This window comes from Haliotis cracherodii, unplaced genomic scaffold, assembly GCF_022045235.1.
Source record: "Haliotis cracherodii isolate W230 unplaced genomic scaffold, xgHalCrac1.p SCAF_18, whole genome shotgun sequence".
Lineage (NCBI taxonomy): Eukaryota > Metazoa > Mollusca > Gastropoda > Lepetellida > Haliotidae > Haliotis > Haliotis cracherodii.
The window spans coordinates 8404645-8417256 of record NW_027266273.1 but is presented as its reverse complement, the minus strand read 5'-3'; the positions used below and the strand labels follow the sequence as shown (position 1 = coordinate 8417256).

The 12612-nt window shown below is 40.1% G+C and overlaps 1 protein-coding gene across 1 annotated transcript in view; it reads right to left on the bottom strand.

Moving 5' to 3' along the window:
* The window catches only part of LOC139465743 (ADAM 17-like protease), a 40748-nt gene extending 28615 nt beyond the window's left edge, over positions 1-12133 (bottom strand). Inside the window, exons 1-7 of the mRNA XM_071247581.1 lie at positions 12024-12133; positions 10277-10403; positions 7029-7162; positions 5523-5608; positions 2198-2310; positions 1816-1901; positions 1088-1215 (exon numbers count right to left, since the gene is read on the bottom strand). Coding sequence (XP_071103682.1) covers positions 1088-1215; positions 1816-1901; positions 2198-2310; positions 5523-5608; positions 7029-7162; positions 10277-10403; positions 12024-12075 — 726 coding nt within the window. The 5' untranslated portion in view covers positions 12076-12133. The remainder of the gene's footprint in view (positions 1-1087; positions 1216-1815; positions 1902-2197; positions 2311-5522; positions 5609-7028; positions 7163-10276; positions 10404-12023) is intronic.
* Positions 12134-12612: the final 479 nt, after the last annotated feature.

Sequence of the window (12612 nt, the reverse complement as noted above, 5' to 3'; positions counted from 1 at the left end):
TCATGTTGACAAGGCGTCCAACCTTGCATAAGAAGGTCCATTGTTCGAAACCCATCACGGTACTTGGGCATTCAATGGTCGCTACATTGCCTCCCAATGTGGGAATGAGCAAGTTCATTTCATAGTTGCCAAAGTAAGTCTTAATACCCTACAATGCGACCTGGGACGTGCCTTCTGTTGACGGAGGAGTATGTAGCAGGGCGTGGAGTCATCCCACAGGTGACATCCTTACCTTGTCAGCTTGCTGACGGGGTTAACATCTTTGGTCATGTGGACAAGGTGTACGACCTCAGATCAGAAGGTCCTTTTCGAACAACTATTGTCCTGTGATCTTTCATGTTTGCTGTTATTGTATTTGAGTCAAGGAACCTACTCAATTTAAAACGACCCGTGAAGATACGGGGTAGAATAGGTCTTCAGCAACCCATGCATGCCGTAAAAGGCGACTATGTTTGTCGTAAAAGGCGACTAACGGGATCGGGTGGTCAGGCTCGCTGACTTGGTTGATGCATGTCATCGATCCCAATTGCGTGGATCGATGCTCATGATATCAATCACTGGATTGTCTGGTCCAGACTTGATTATTTACAGACCACCATCATATAGCTGGAATATTGCTGAGTGCGGCGTAAAACAACAAACAAACCAAACCAAACCAAATAATAACATGCAACATTAGACTTATGCCAAGGACCACTTGACTCTTATGCTTAATTTCAAACACTGCCTAAGAACTGCCTTGCTCAGTTGTCCTGCATAGTCTCAGCTCATGCAGATCTTGAAGCAATACATTAGCAGATCATTTAGTATTTTATAGCATTCAAATACAGTAGGATTCTTTTGAACAAACCTAACAGATATCAGCATAACAGACGAGGAAAAATTGATTAACTGATTCTCTGGCAATCTTCAAACAATGTTCCAGTTTGAGAGGCCAGTTCTATTTGTTTGAAAAAACGGGAACCCATGGGTTTGAATTCACATTTTTTGTGTCCGATCATCAGTTATCCCACATCAATGACAAATGTCACGATCTTTGAGATAATATGACCTCATTTGGTACGACTGTTTTGAGTGGATTTCTTACCAGATAGTTTGCAGTTCGATGTTTGAAACCTCCGCCAACACCATCATAAAACAAGTAGTCTGCGACCAAGATAAGGTTGCAAGTGTTTTTATTTAGCAGCCATGCTTGCCTCTTCTGACGTCCATGATCTGTAAGACAAACAAATATATTGCTTATTAATTGTTTGTTTGTTTGCTTGTTGTTGAGGAAGTCAACAGAGAACACAGTGATGCATCTGTGACAATCATATCAGAGGCCCAGTGGGTATGTTCCCAAGAGTCTTCTATTTTTTCCAGCTACTATAGTCATTTGATGCACATAAAGGAGTTCTCGCAGGGGACATTACGTTAGACACCTCATAGACATAGAGTGTCTGCCCGGGCAGTGGAAGATCGATTATCAAGCACGTAATACCCAAAGACTTTAAAAGAAGTTACATGTTGTTGCCCTGCCTGGTGCAGGTCAGTGCAAAGTCAGCACACTGTGTCTGAGTGGGTATTCATGTGAAAACTGTTGAGTGGTATCTCAGTGGGCTAGCACTATAACACTGGCATTAGTTTAGAATAGAACAAGCAGCCACACACACACACATGGCTTGTAATTTGAATAATCTTGAAGAGAACGTTAAACTGAATTTCACCTCACTTCACCCATAATGCTAAATTGTCTCATGTAATATATTGTGTTTATGGAATTCAATTTTCAATGCTTTGCTGTATTTTAAACTTAGACTAAATGAAAGCGCACACCTTCTGAATCTGTCTGGTTTTCTTCTGATTCCTCATCAATTTCTCCATCTCCAATATCAGGATGAATACTCTCACACATACTTTGTCTGAAAAAAAGAAATATGTTACCATGGTTACAGTAGTTTCCTTACTAAATATTTCCAAGATAAACCTTCTGTGTTTTCAATTCAGGTTACAAACTCTGATGTGAAACCTGTATCTTTACAATTTATAACCTCATGCAAAGATGTTCGGTTTTGGATGAAGTTACAGGTACCAAATCTACATTTGAAACCTCTCAATTGAAAATGCAGTTGTTTTATTTCCTAATTCACTCAAGACAGATAATCTGTAGTTCCTCATAGCTATAATGTCACAGTCTTGTACATCATCCGACACCCACCTCTTGTTGCTGTGGTTGGACAGGTGAGGGTAGGCGTGGTCCCACTTGATGTCAGAGTGGCGGTATGCAATCAGGGTGTGGTTGTCTGAGGGAGGCAGGTGTCTCCATGATGGCTGAAGGATCATCAAATAATTTAGGGGAATTGATTCTGGTTTATGAAATAATAATAATAATAATAATAATAATGATGATGATGATGATGATGATGATGATGATGATGATGATGATGATAATAATAATAATAATAAAAAATTTTTTTTTTAAAACAACAAACAATAACAATCATCATCATCATCATCAATTTGCATGGCTCTTTTCCATGCTGGTTCGCATGTTCAAAAAGAACAGAGAATTATTACTTCAGGTGAAGGATCAGTGTGTTCATTCCATTGTCATTCTCAGCTCCCTTGGGAGAATACAACCAAGATTGCCTGTGAGGTGCTAGAAGGTTAACAGTCACATTACCATCTCATATCATCATCATCATCATCATCATCATCATCATCAATTTGCATGGCTCATTTTCATGCTGGTTATCATGTTAAAAAAGAACAGAGAATTATTACTTCAGGCGAAGGAACAGTCACATTACCATCTCATCCTACCTGGTACCCACCCACTGCTGGACGAACAGAGGCATATTGAACAAACAACATTGAACAGAGTTTCCTGCCTTAGGTGACATAACATGTGCTTCAGTGTGAGGTAGGACCGAAGCAACTTCTCTCCCTCACCAACATTGCTAAACCTGATTTGTGACCTGTGCACTGCGCAAACACATGTGAAGCCAAGACCCGTGAAGATTTCGGGGTAGAATAGGTCTTCAGCAACCCATGCTTGCCGTAAAAGGCGACTAACGGGATCGGATGGTCAGGCTCGCTGACATGGTTGATGCATGTCATCGATCCCAATTGCGTGGATCGATGCTCATGATATCAATCACTGGATTGTCTGGTCCAGACTCGATTATTTACAGACCGCCGTCATATAGCTGGAATATTGCTTAGTGCGGTGTTAAACAACAAACCACCACCACCCTCATACAATCTCTGTTAAATCTAAGAATGGACTTCTCCACATACCTAAGCTCCTGCTTTGGATCTTAAACAAGTTCAAGCCTATTTGTACCACGGTATATTAGAGGACAAAGCCCCATAGTACTTGTTCGCTACGATCAACTGGCCTAACACGACACAAACATATCCTCTCGAACCATGAACCCTCTGTTGTATTAACTTCATTCTTCAAGCTTAGCCATGCGTAAAATGTCGTCAACATCGTTTTGAATAGATACCCTGAATAGTAATAAGTAAATGTTTACACACAGGCTAACCTGCTGTTTACTCTGGTGTGTTCACAGACTTCAGGACAAAGTGAAAGCCTCTGATTGACAATGTCTGGACCAGTTCCGCAAGAAAGAATATGTGATTATGATTGTGTTTTACCTTATTAATATCAGCCATTCTGAGTAACAAAACAATTATCGGGGTATGAATCGTCACATTTTGTCCTATTTTTCTAATGCTTAATGCTGTAAATATCAGCTAGCAGAGCTCTAGATAAGCCTTTGTTTTTTTTGGTATATTACCCATGGATTGGATTTTTATAGGGCATCCACAATTTTTAGTGTGTAAACATTTTTTCACCCACGTTTCTTTTCATTTGGATATTTTAACTTGAAAACCCATTCCATAACAATCCCCATAAATCCAATGAATAGTACGTTTTCCGAATGTAACTGTCAGTAAATGAATTTTGTGATCGGCTGATACACAATTGTTGTATCTAACAGTAGTAATATAAAAAAATGATATACACATTAGTTTTATTTCAAAAGCATTTTTATAGTTTTTGTTATGTATTTGATACACTAGGGATTTAATTTGTCTGCATATTTCATTTCAATTTATGTATTTTTTCACCTTACGTAACACACTGGCTTTTTCGTACCACGTCTAGTGGTAATAACTTTTAAAATTAAGAATTTGTCTTAAGCTTAATATATAGACAGAGCTGGAAATGACAGATAATGCACCTACCATATTTTCTTGAGTATAGTGCACACTTTTTTTCCAAAAAAACAGAGCTGTGTAGAAGCAGGTGCGCATTATACACGCCATAATGAGTTTTGATGTTTTTTTCCCCAACGGAAAGATATTACCGTGAGCATGTAACACCAGAAATACCATGTCAACAAGTACGCAAATTAATCATTGAATTACACTGTCTGGCCATAAAAAGTGTTCTTTGTATATCTGGACTTAAGTTTGTAACATATTTCATAAATTATATTTAAAATTCCTTTTAATATGTTTTAATTAATTTCAGCGAAATCATGTATGAAGTGATTGGAAGATTGCACAACTCACTGTTATTAACAGCAACCGCGGTCAGATTACCGCGATTGACGCCTTGAAACGAACTTCAGTTGACAGAGAATGAATACATATGTCACAAATGCCATATTTTGACTCGTTAAAAGTCATGTTTGTTATAGTTTGACGATTCTATGTCAACACGTAGTTCTCGCGATCATGTGCGCGGGAGCCTCGACGGTGACTGGTCAAACTGGTTCCATGTGAAAATCAAAATTGTTATTGATAATGGACAAGTGATAACCTTGGGTTACAGGCCTCCAGATAAGCTTTGTATTTGTGTAACAGTCCAGGTGCACAAAATAAATCAGAATTAACATGATTAGAGAAACTATCTCATTATGCTTTAATTGCATACAAATATTCATGACATATTTCAAAACCCAAACAGCATAAGAATTACATCATAAACATTCTAGACACACGTGAGTTTAAAAGAATGAAAGAGTGAAAGTATGTTGTTTTAGGGTGCAGTTAGCCATGTTTCAGCCCTAGAGGGATGACAATAACACACTGGGCAAAGCAAACCAGTGGTCGATCACATGAGCAACAATCCTCATCCTCAGGGTTCAATGACACACAATCTGCGAGGTCACTTTCTTATTTTGGTCATCTCTCTTGACACTGTTTGTTTGTTTGTTTGTTTGTTTGTTTATTTGACGCCACACTCAGCAATATTCCAGCTATATGATATGACGGCGGTCTGTTAATAATCGAGTCTGGATCATACAATCCAGTGATGGACCTCATGAGCATCGATCTATGCAATTGGGATACAATGACATGCAACAACCTAGTTATCAAGCCTGACCACCTGATCCTGTTAGTCGTCTCTTACGACAAGCAAAGTCACCTCTTACAGCATGGGTAGCTGGTGACCCATTTCACCTAGGAATTGCCACTGTTGGGGTACAGGAACATAAAACTTGTTCTACAGGGGATCTGATTACCTCAACAGAGTAAACATCATCTTTCATTGCCACTTGAATATTCCACTGTGAGTCTTCTAAATGAGCATCAACGACACCCTCTCCATCTGAAAATAACAAAGTTAAAGATTTCAATAAAACATATGTATACTACTCAACATTTGAGAAGGATACAGGATACTACTCAACATTTGAGAAGGATACAGGACTATAATACTGATATGTAATTAGAGGACTGGACTGGTGTACTTGAATTGTGTACTTACTTTTTTTTAACTTTAAATAACGCTTCAGTTGCATGGAAGTATTGGATATAATTTGTATTACAAGATCTTCAAGCAGCCAATTACACACATTCAGGTCCCAAACTCAGAATATCCCTATCAAATGTTGACTATCATATTTAAGGTGGACATGATACTTAAGGAAAATATTATTTGGAATGATATTAGTATCACACCGAACACACAGATTCAAACCATGAACCATTGTGTAATGAGATGAGCACTTTGTCAACAGGACTAAAGATCTGAACCCAAAAGACAGCAGAGATGCATCTTGGATTCAGGAATTCGAAGCGGAAGAGAGTGGTTCAGGTGCTTGCTCTGGCAAAACTCAGTAATGCAGAGCTCCAGAAAAGCGGTATATTTGTGTAAAATGCAAACAGTAAGACACCATAACCCAATTCATTTAAAACAAGCATGAAATACTCATATCCAACAGCAATATGACATGTCCAGTTGTGTGCAAGGAAAGAAATATTGTACGGTTTTCAAGATCTGCTCCAATAATGAGCACTACCATCATTTTCTGTCTAAGTCAAAGTTGTTGCCATGGAAACAGGAAAAATGAAATTTAAAAAAATTCCCAAACTGTCAAAAGGCACCAGTTCACCACAAGACCTATCTATGTGCCAAGTTTGGTTAAGCTATTTCTCATGGTTTTTGAGTTCTGCTCCGGAAACGAACAGACGGACGGACGGACGGAACCCATTCCTTTATCCCCAGACACTGTGTAGCGAGGGATAAAAAAACAATAGTATGATGACACTGTGTGTAATTACGCAATGTAGCCTTTTCAGAGTGTGTACTAGTATGTCTTACAGATCTATATTTACTGACTGACTGCAGGTATTACGCATACTGGAACTCTACTGCAGTGAATAACACAAGAAACAGTGCAACATCTCGTTTATTGTAACTTTATACAAATTGGAAGTCACCTGCATCAATTAGGGTCTGGGAGTAGAAGTATACTGAATACCCAAAGACAGCTATCAATATCCAGTGTGAATGATAACATGCGAGTAAACATGCCATGGCTCAGTTATCTGGCGCCCTGGTCCTGTTCAATGTTAGGGCGGTCGGGTAGCCTAGTGGATAAAGTGTTCGCTAGTCACGCCGAAGACCCAGATTCGATTCCTAACATGGGTACAATGTGTGATATTGCTGGAATATTGCTAAAAGTGGCATATAACCATACTCACTCACTCATTCACAGTTCAATGTTAACAAACTGCAAACAAACCTGTTAAATGTCCAGTATAGAATTCATTCCTGTTGATATGAAATGGCTCTGTATGTCCATCTTCGTTGACAGTGAAAGATTTGAAAGAGTTGGACAAAACTCTGGTGTCAGGTTTCATCACCATATAGAAGTTTCTGAAACACATGGCAAAATAAATACGATAGAAATCTTTCCCAATGAATATATACCAAACAGTGTCAAACATAAGGCATGAACGGCTAGAGGTCTAATAAGCCTAATGTTAAAGGTTAAATATTTAGGTGGTCTCTGGATTCAAAACTGCCTCCGTGGTCTAGTGGTAAAGCATCCGCCCATAGAAAGCGGAAGGTCAGGGGATTTGATTCTTGGCTGCGTCATACCAAAGGATGGTACTTGTTGTTACCCTGCCTGGTGCATGGCATTAAGGGATAAAACACGGACTGGTCAGATCTGAGTCAGTATGCTATGTCTGAGTGGGGTATCATGTTAAACTGCGGCATTGCTCGTTTGTTGTTTAACGCCGAAATCACCAATATTCCAGCTATATGATGGCGGTCTGTAAATAATCGAGTCTGGACCAGACAATCCAGTGATTGACATCATGAGCATCAATCCGCTATTGGGATCGATGACCATTAACCAAGACAGCGAGCCTGACCACCCAATCCCGTTAGTCGCCTCTTACGACAAGCATAGTCGCCTCTTACGACAAGCATGGGTTGCTGAAGACCTATTCTACTCCGGATCTTCATGGGTGTCATGGTATGTGAGTGGGCTAGCACTACAACAACGGCTTTAATCCAGACAAGTACATGCAGCCACACTTCACACACACCTAGCTTTATAATAATTTTGAACATGATGTTCAACCCCATTTGGCCTGACTTCTCTTATCACTAGGGGGCACAGGTGGCCCAGTCGTCTAAGTCGCCACGATTCGCTGTGCAGAGTTGCGTCCCTTGGGCATGCAAGAAACCTATGATTGTGGGTTCGAATCCTGGTTCGCCCCGATTATGTTTCTAGGTTTGTCAGCACCATACCCGTGCTCGTGGGTTTCACTGAAGTGGTAAACGTTTGAGACCTGCATCACTTCGGGCTTTCCTCCCACATTAAGCTGACACGCCACGATGTAACTGTAATACTGTTAAAAGCGGCGTTAAACACAACTCACTCACTCTGGCGCAGAATTCATACAGAATTCCTCTCTTTCGGGAGAGTACTTTGACTGGACAGCTCTATATCTATAGCAATTGATTTTTCTAGAGAAAAATGGTATTAGAACATTTTTATGATACTAGCAACGTTTGATTGGACATTCTTCTATAACATAACCAGATATAACAAATCTTTAGGACATTTTAAATGACAATCAGTCAATGTACAAGAAAGTATGTCTGTATTGTAGTGGTACGGTGATAAAATACACTTGATAATGAGGGATGGAGGACTCAGCGACACACTGGAAGGTTCACGCGGACTCATGCCGTACTACACACATAGCTCTAGATAGTAGGGCTGGGACGGGTAACTCGGGTACTTGGGTCGGGTGGGTCATGAGTAGGACCCGGGTACCCGCAGGACTATCCAGACCAGTTGTTAGTAACGTGATATATTGTTTAATGACAAAAATTCACTATAGCTCAGTGGATACAGTACATGTCGATACATCCATTCCTTTTGACCTGCATATGTTTGAGTAAAGATAACGCTTCAGTCAACTTCAGTGTTTGCATGATCAGATCATTTGATACATGTATCTAAATAATTACTGCCTGGGCTGCGGTGAAACAATTCCCAATCAGACATCTTGTTCCCAATTCTTGAGACCTACAGTGGGTACCCGGGTAGGGTCGGGTAATAGGGGGTCGGATACCCGGGTAGGGTCGGGTAATAGGGGGTCAGGTACCCGGGTAGGGTCGGGTAATGGGGGGTCGGATACCCGGGTAGGGTCGGGTAATGGGGGGTCGGATACCCGGGTAGGGTCGGGTAATAGGGGGTCAGGTACCCGGGTAGGGTCGGGTAATGGGGGGTCAGATACCCGGGTAGGGTCGGGTAATGGGGGGTCGGATACCCGGGTAGGGTCGGGTGATGGGGGGTCAGGTACCCGGGTAGGGTCGGGTAATGGGGGGTCGGATACCCGGGTAATGGGGGGTCGGATACCCGGATCATAGATTTGGACTCATCCCAGATCTACTAGATAGACTGCATATTAGTGTAAAATATAAACAATAAATGTCCACAGCCCAATTAATACTGAATTACTTGCATCAAAATATGCATGAATGTTATTAATAAATAATAGTATAACAACACTGTGTGTGATTACCCCATGTAGCCTTTTTAACTTACATACCTGTATGTCTTTACAGATCTCTATTTACTGACTGAACTAAGACATCACTATGCATGAACCATGTGAACTCTACTGCAGTGATAAAAGCGAAAAGAAAACCTACATTTGGTTTACTATTACTATTACATAAGGGCGGTAGGGTAGCCTAGTGGTTAAAGCATTCGCTCGTCATGCCGAAGACCTGGGTTTGTTTCCTGACATGGGTAAAATGTGTGAAGCCCATTTTTGGTGTCCCCTGCTGTTATATTGCTGGAATATTGCTAAAAGCGGTGTAAAACCATACTCACTCACTTAGATATTTATCACTGCTATGAGCTAATGCGATATTAGACACTCTTGAACAAATGCACATTAGAAGTCAACTGAAAGGGAGCAGACTTTTACTTTTAGCGGACTTAAGTTTTAAAACCTTTCACTCATTGGTTCACAAATACCAATAGATGGGACCAAGGGAGTAAAAACACATTGAATACCCAAAAGAAAACCAAAGTGAATTGTAACAAGCAGACCACCTCCGTGGAGAGCGGAAGGTCTGGGGTTTGATCCCCAGCCGCCTCATACCTAAAGACATTAAAAGATGGTACTTGTTGTTACCCTGTCTGGCGCTCGGCATTAAGGGGTTAAAACAAGGCCTGGTCTGCTCGGAGTCAGTATACTGTGTCTCAGTGGGGTATTCATGTAAAACTGCGGCATGGTATCTCAGTGAGCTAGCGCTATACATCGGCATAAGTCTGGACTAGTAAAAGCAGCCACACAAACACACACACACACACATTACTATATAAGTGCAATAATCTTGGACGAGACGTTAAACCCAATTTCACCTCACCTGTAACAAGCAAGTAAATACTCAATGGCTTAAAAAATGACTGGATCCCTGTATGAAATATGAGGCAATTGTATATAAAAGTCCTACCTTCCTAAGGCACTGAACCAGACTTCCTTATAAGCTGCACCCTGTCCATCGGCACTTCTCTTGACACGACTCCGCACCTCCACTGATTTCAAGGTTTCAAAATAACGTAATTTACTGTCTATATTACCTGTAAACAAAAACAGTCACTATAAATAACACCAGCTTACATGTTGGCTACACATTCTTCGCAAAATAATAAGTTAACGATTAATCAATATTCAGAGTGCAATTTTGTTTTCTGGTATAGGCTGCAGCTAACAACTGATTGCACAACAGATACACTGATGGAAAATTAAAACATAAAGACCTGCACTCAGACAATGTTAGTTTACTCATGTTACGACACACTTGTTTAATTTTTAAGCGACTGTGCGCTGGTACAAGTATAGTTACAAGTCTTTGATTTGGTTTGTTTGTTTGTTGTTTTACGCCGCACTCAGTAATATTCCAGCTATATGACAGCGATCTGTAAATAATTGAGTCTAGACCAGACAATCAAGTGATTGATATCATGAGCATTGATCCACGCAATTGGGATTGATGACATGCTTCAACCAAGTCAGCGAGCCTGACCAAACGATCCTGTTAGTCGCCATTTTATGGATGTCAACTTCTTTATTAACAGTATATAACATCATACATGATCATAATCACCTCATAAGAATTATCATGTTACATTTGAACATTTGTTGGGAAGAAAGAGTAATAAATCAACATTCTTTCCTTGTTATAATTTAGCCAATGCGCCCCTCACTCCATGCAGATAAAAAAATGTATTTCTTGTTGCTTGTATGTTTAAAATCCAAAGATGTCTGCTGTCCCAGTATGCAGCAGATTTTCTGGGTTATAATGATTATCTGTTTGCTACCCTTATCAGCATGATCAGCTGATTCTATCATGCTTTGACATTTGTCAACATTAATTACAAAGCAATTTTATTTCTATTTGTTCAGATCTTGTATACATGGCATAAATTTGAAGCAAGTGATATTTAATCACCTGTTTGTGGAGCATGATACCAACTGCACTCAGTGCAGTCAGTTTATAAACTGAATCAGCCGAAGCTGATTTGAACCTGCAACAGTGCAGCCTTGTCAATTGGAAATAATAGCCTGAAGTCTGCAGTATCGTTTCGGAAACACTGGTATATCCTAGATGGTGCAAATAATGCACTCACTGTGTTGAAAGAGAAAATCTTTTAACATGACTCCTGAATATTTGAATGTCAATACTGCCCTGCTGATGCGTTACTTTCAACTTCCCACCTAAGGGAGCTGTTATTGATTAGGCTATACATAGAGCTGGCATAACAGGGGTGTCCAAGTACAGCAATTACATAGATGTAATGCCTGTCATTTTCTAACCTGAACTCATACATAAGATTTGGTATTTAAGTTGCTATGTCTTTGATGGGATGTCACATTAAACATTTAACTTATGATGGTGTAGACTACCGGTGTCTCTTGTAAGGAATAACATGATCCTTCATATATTTTCCATTTTTGTTGCCATTGAGCAGTGTTGGATAGCTGAAAAGGCGTGACATTACTGTCAAATTGTGTTCTGAATGAATTTAATATCCTAGCTGTTTAGACAGAAAATCATTTTTGTATTACTTTTGTGAGTGTCATGGTTATTTTTAGATACTAAATAAAAGACGCCTGTCAAATTTCTGAGAATCTTATGTTAAACACAAATATACATATTCGTTGCTAATTCCAAAGATAAAAAGCATTAATTATCTTACCTTGCACTAATTTTATACACAAATACACTACGACCATGGGTATGCACTTCATAATGCTGGAATGAGATCGTAAAAACCTTCTTGAAACTTGAAATCACATTTCGTTTGGCCGTGTTACTAAATGCGGAAGTGATTAGGGTTATAATAAGCTCGCTATCAGCGCGTGCTATCAAATTCTGCATTGGAGGTATCAAGTTGACGGGAGGGGAAAGTCGCTGCGAGGAGCTTTAGCTTTGGAAATCACCGCATTGCAGTGTCCTCTAGCGGGGAAACCTCAGTCCCGCGGAGACGTCCCATCGATGATATATATTTGTTGAACTCTCGGATTTTGGTGATCCTTGCATGATTGTCGATTTCAAAAGTGTAATGCAAATGCAGATTATTAATGACTGTCCATTATTTCCATCTGATTTAATTACTTCACAGTTAGGCACAGCTTCCGTGACGACTAACGGGATGGTGTGGTAAGGCTCGCCGACATTGCTGATGTATGTCATGGGCGGATACAGAGGGGGGTGCGGTGCGCCCCCCCCCCCCCCCCCCCTTTTTTTCTATAAAAACTTTATATTTGTATAAATTACCACCAAAG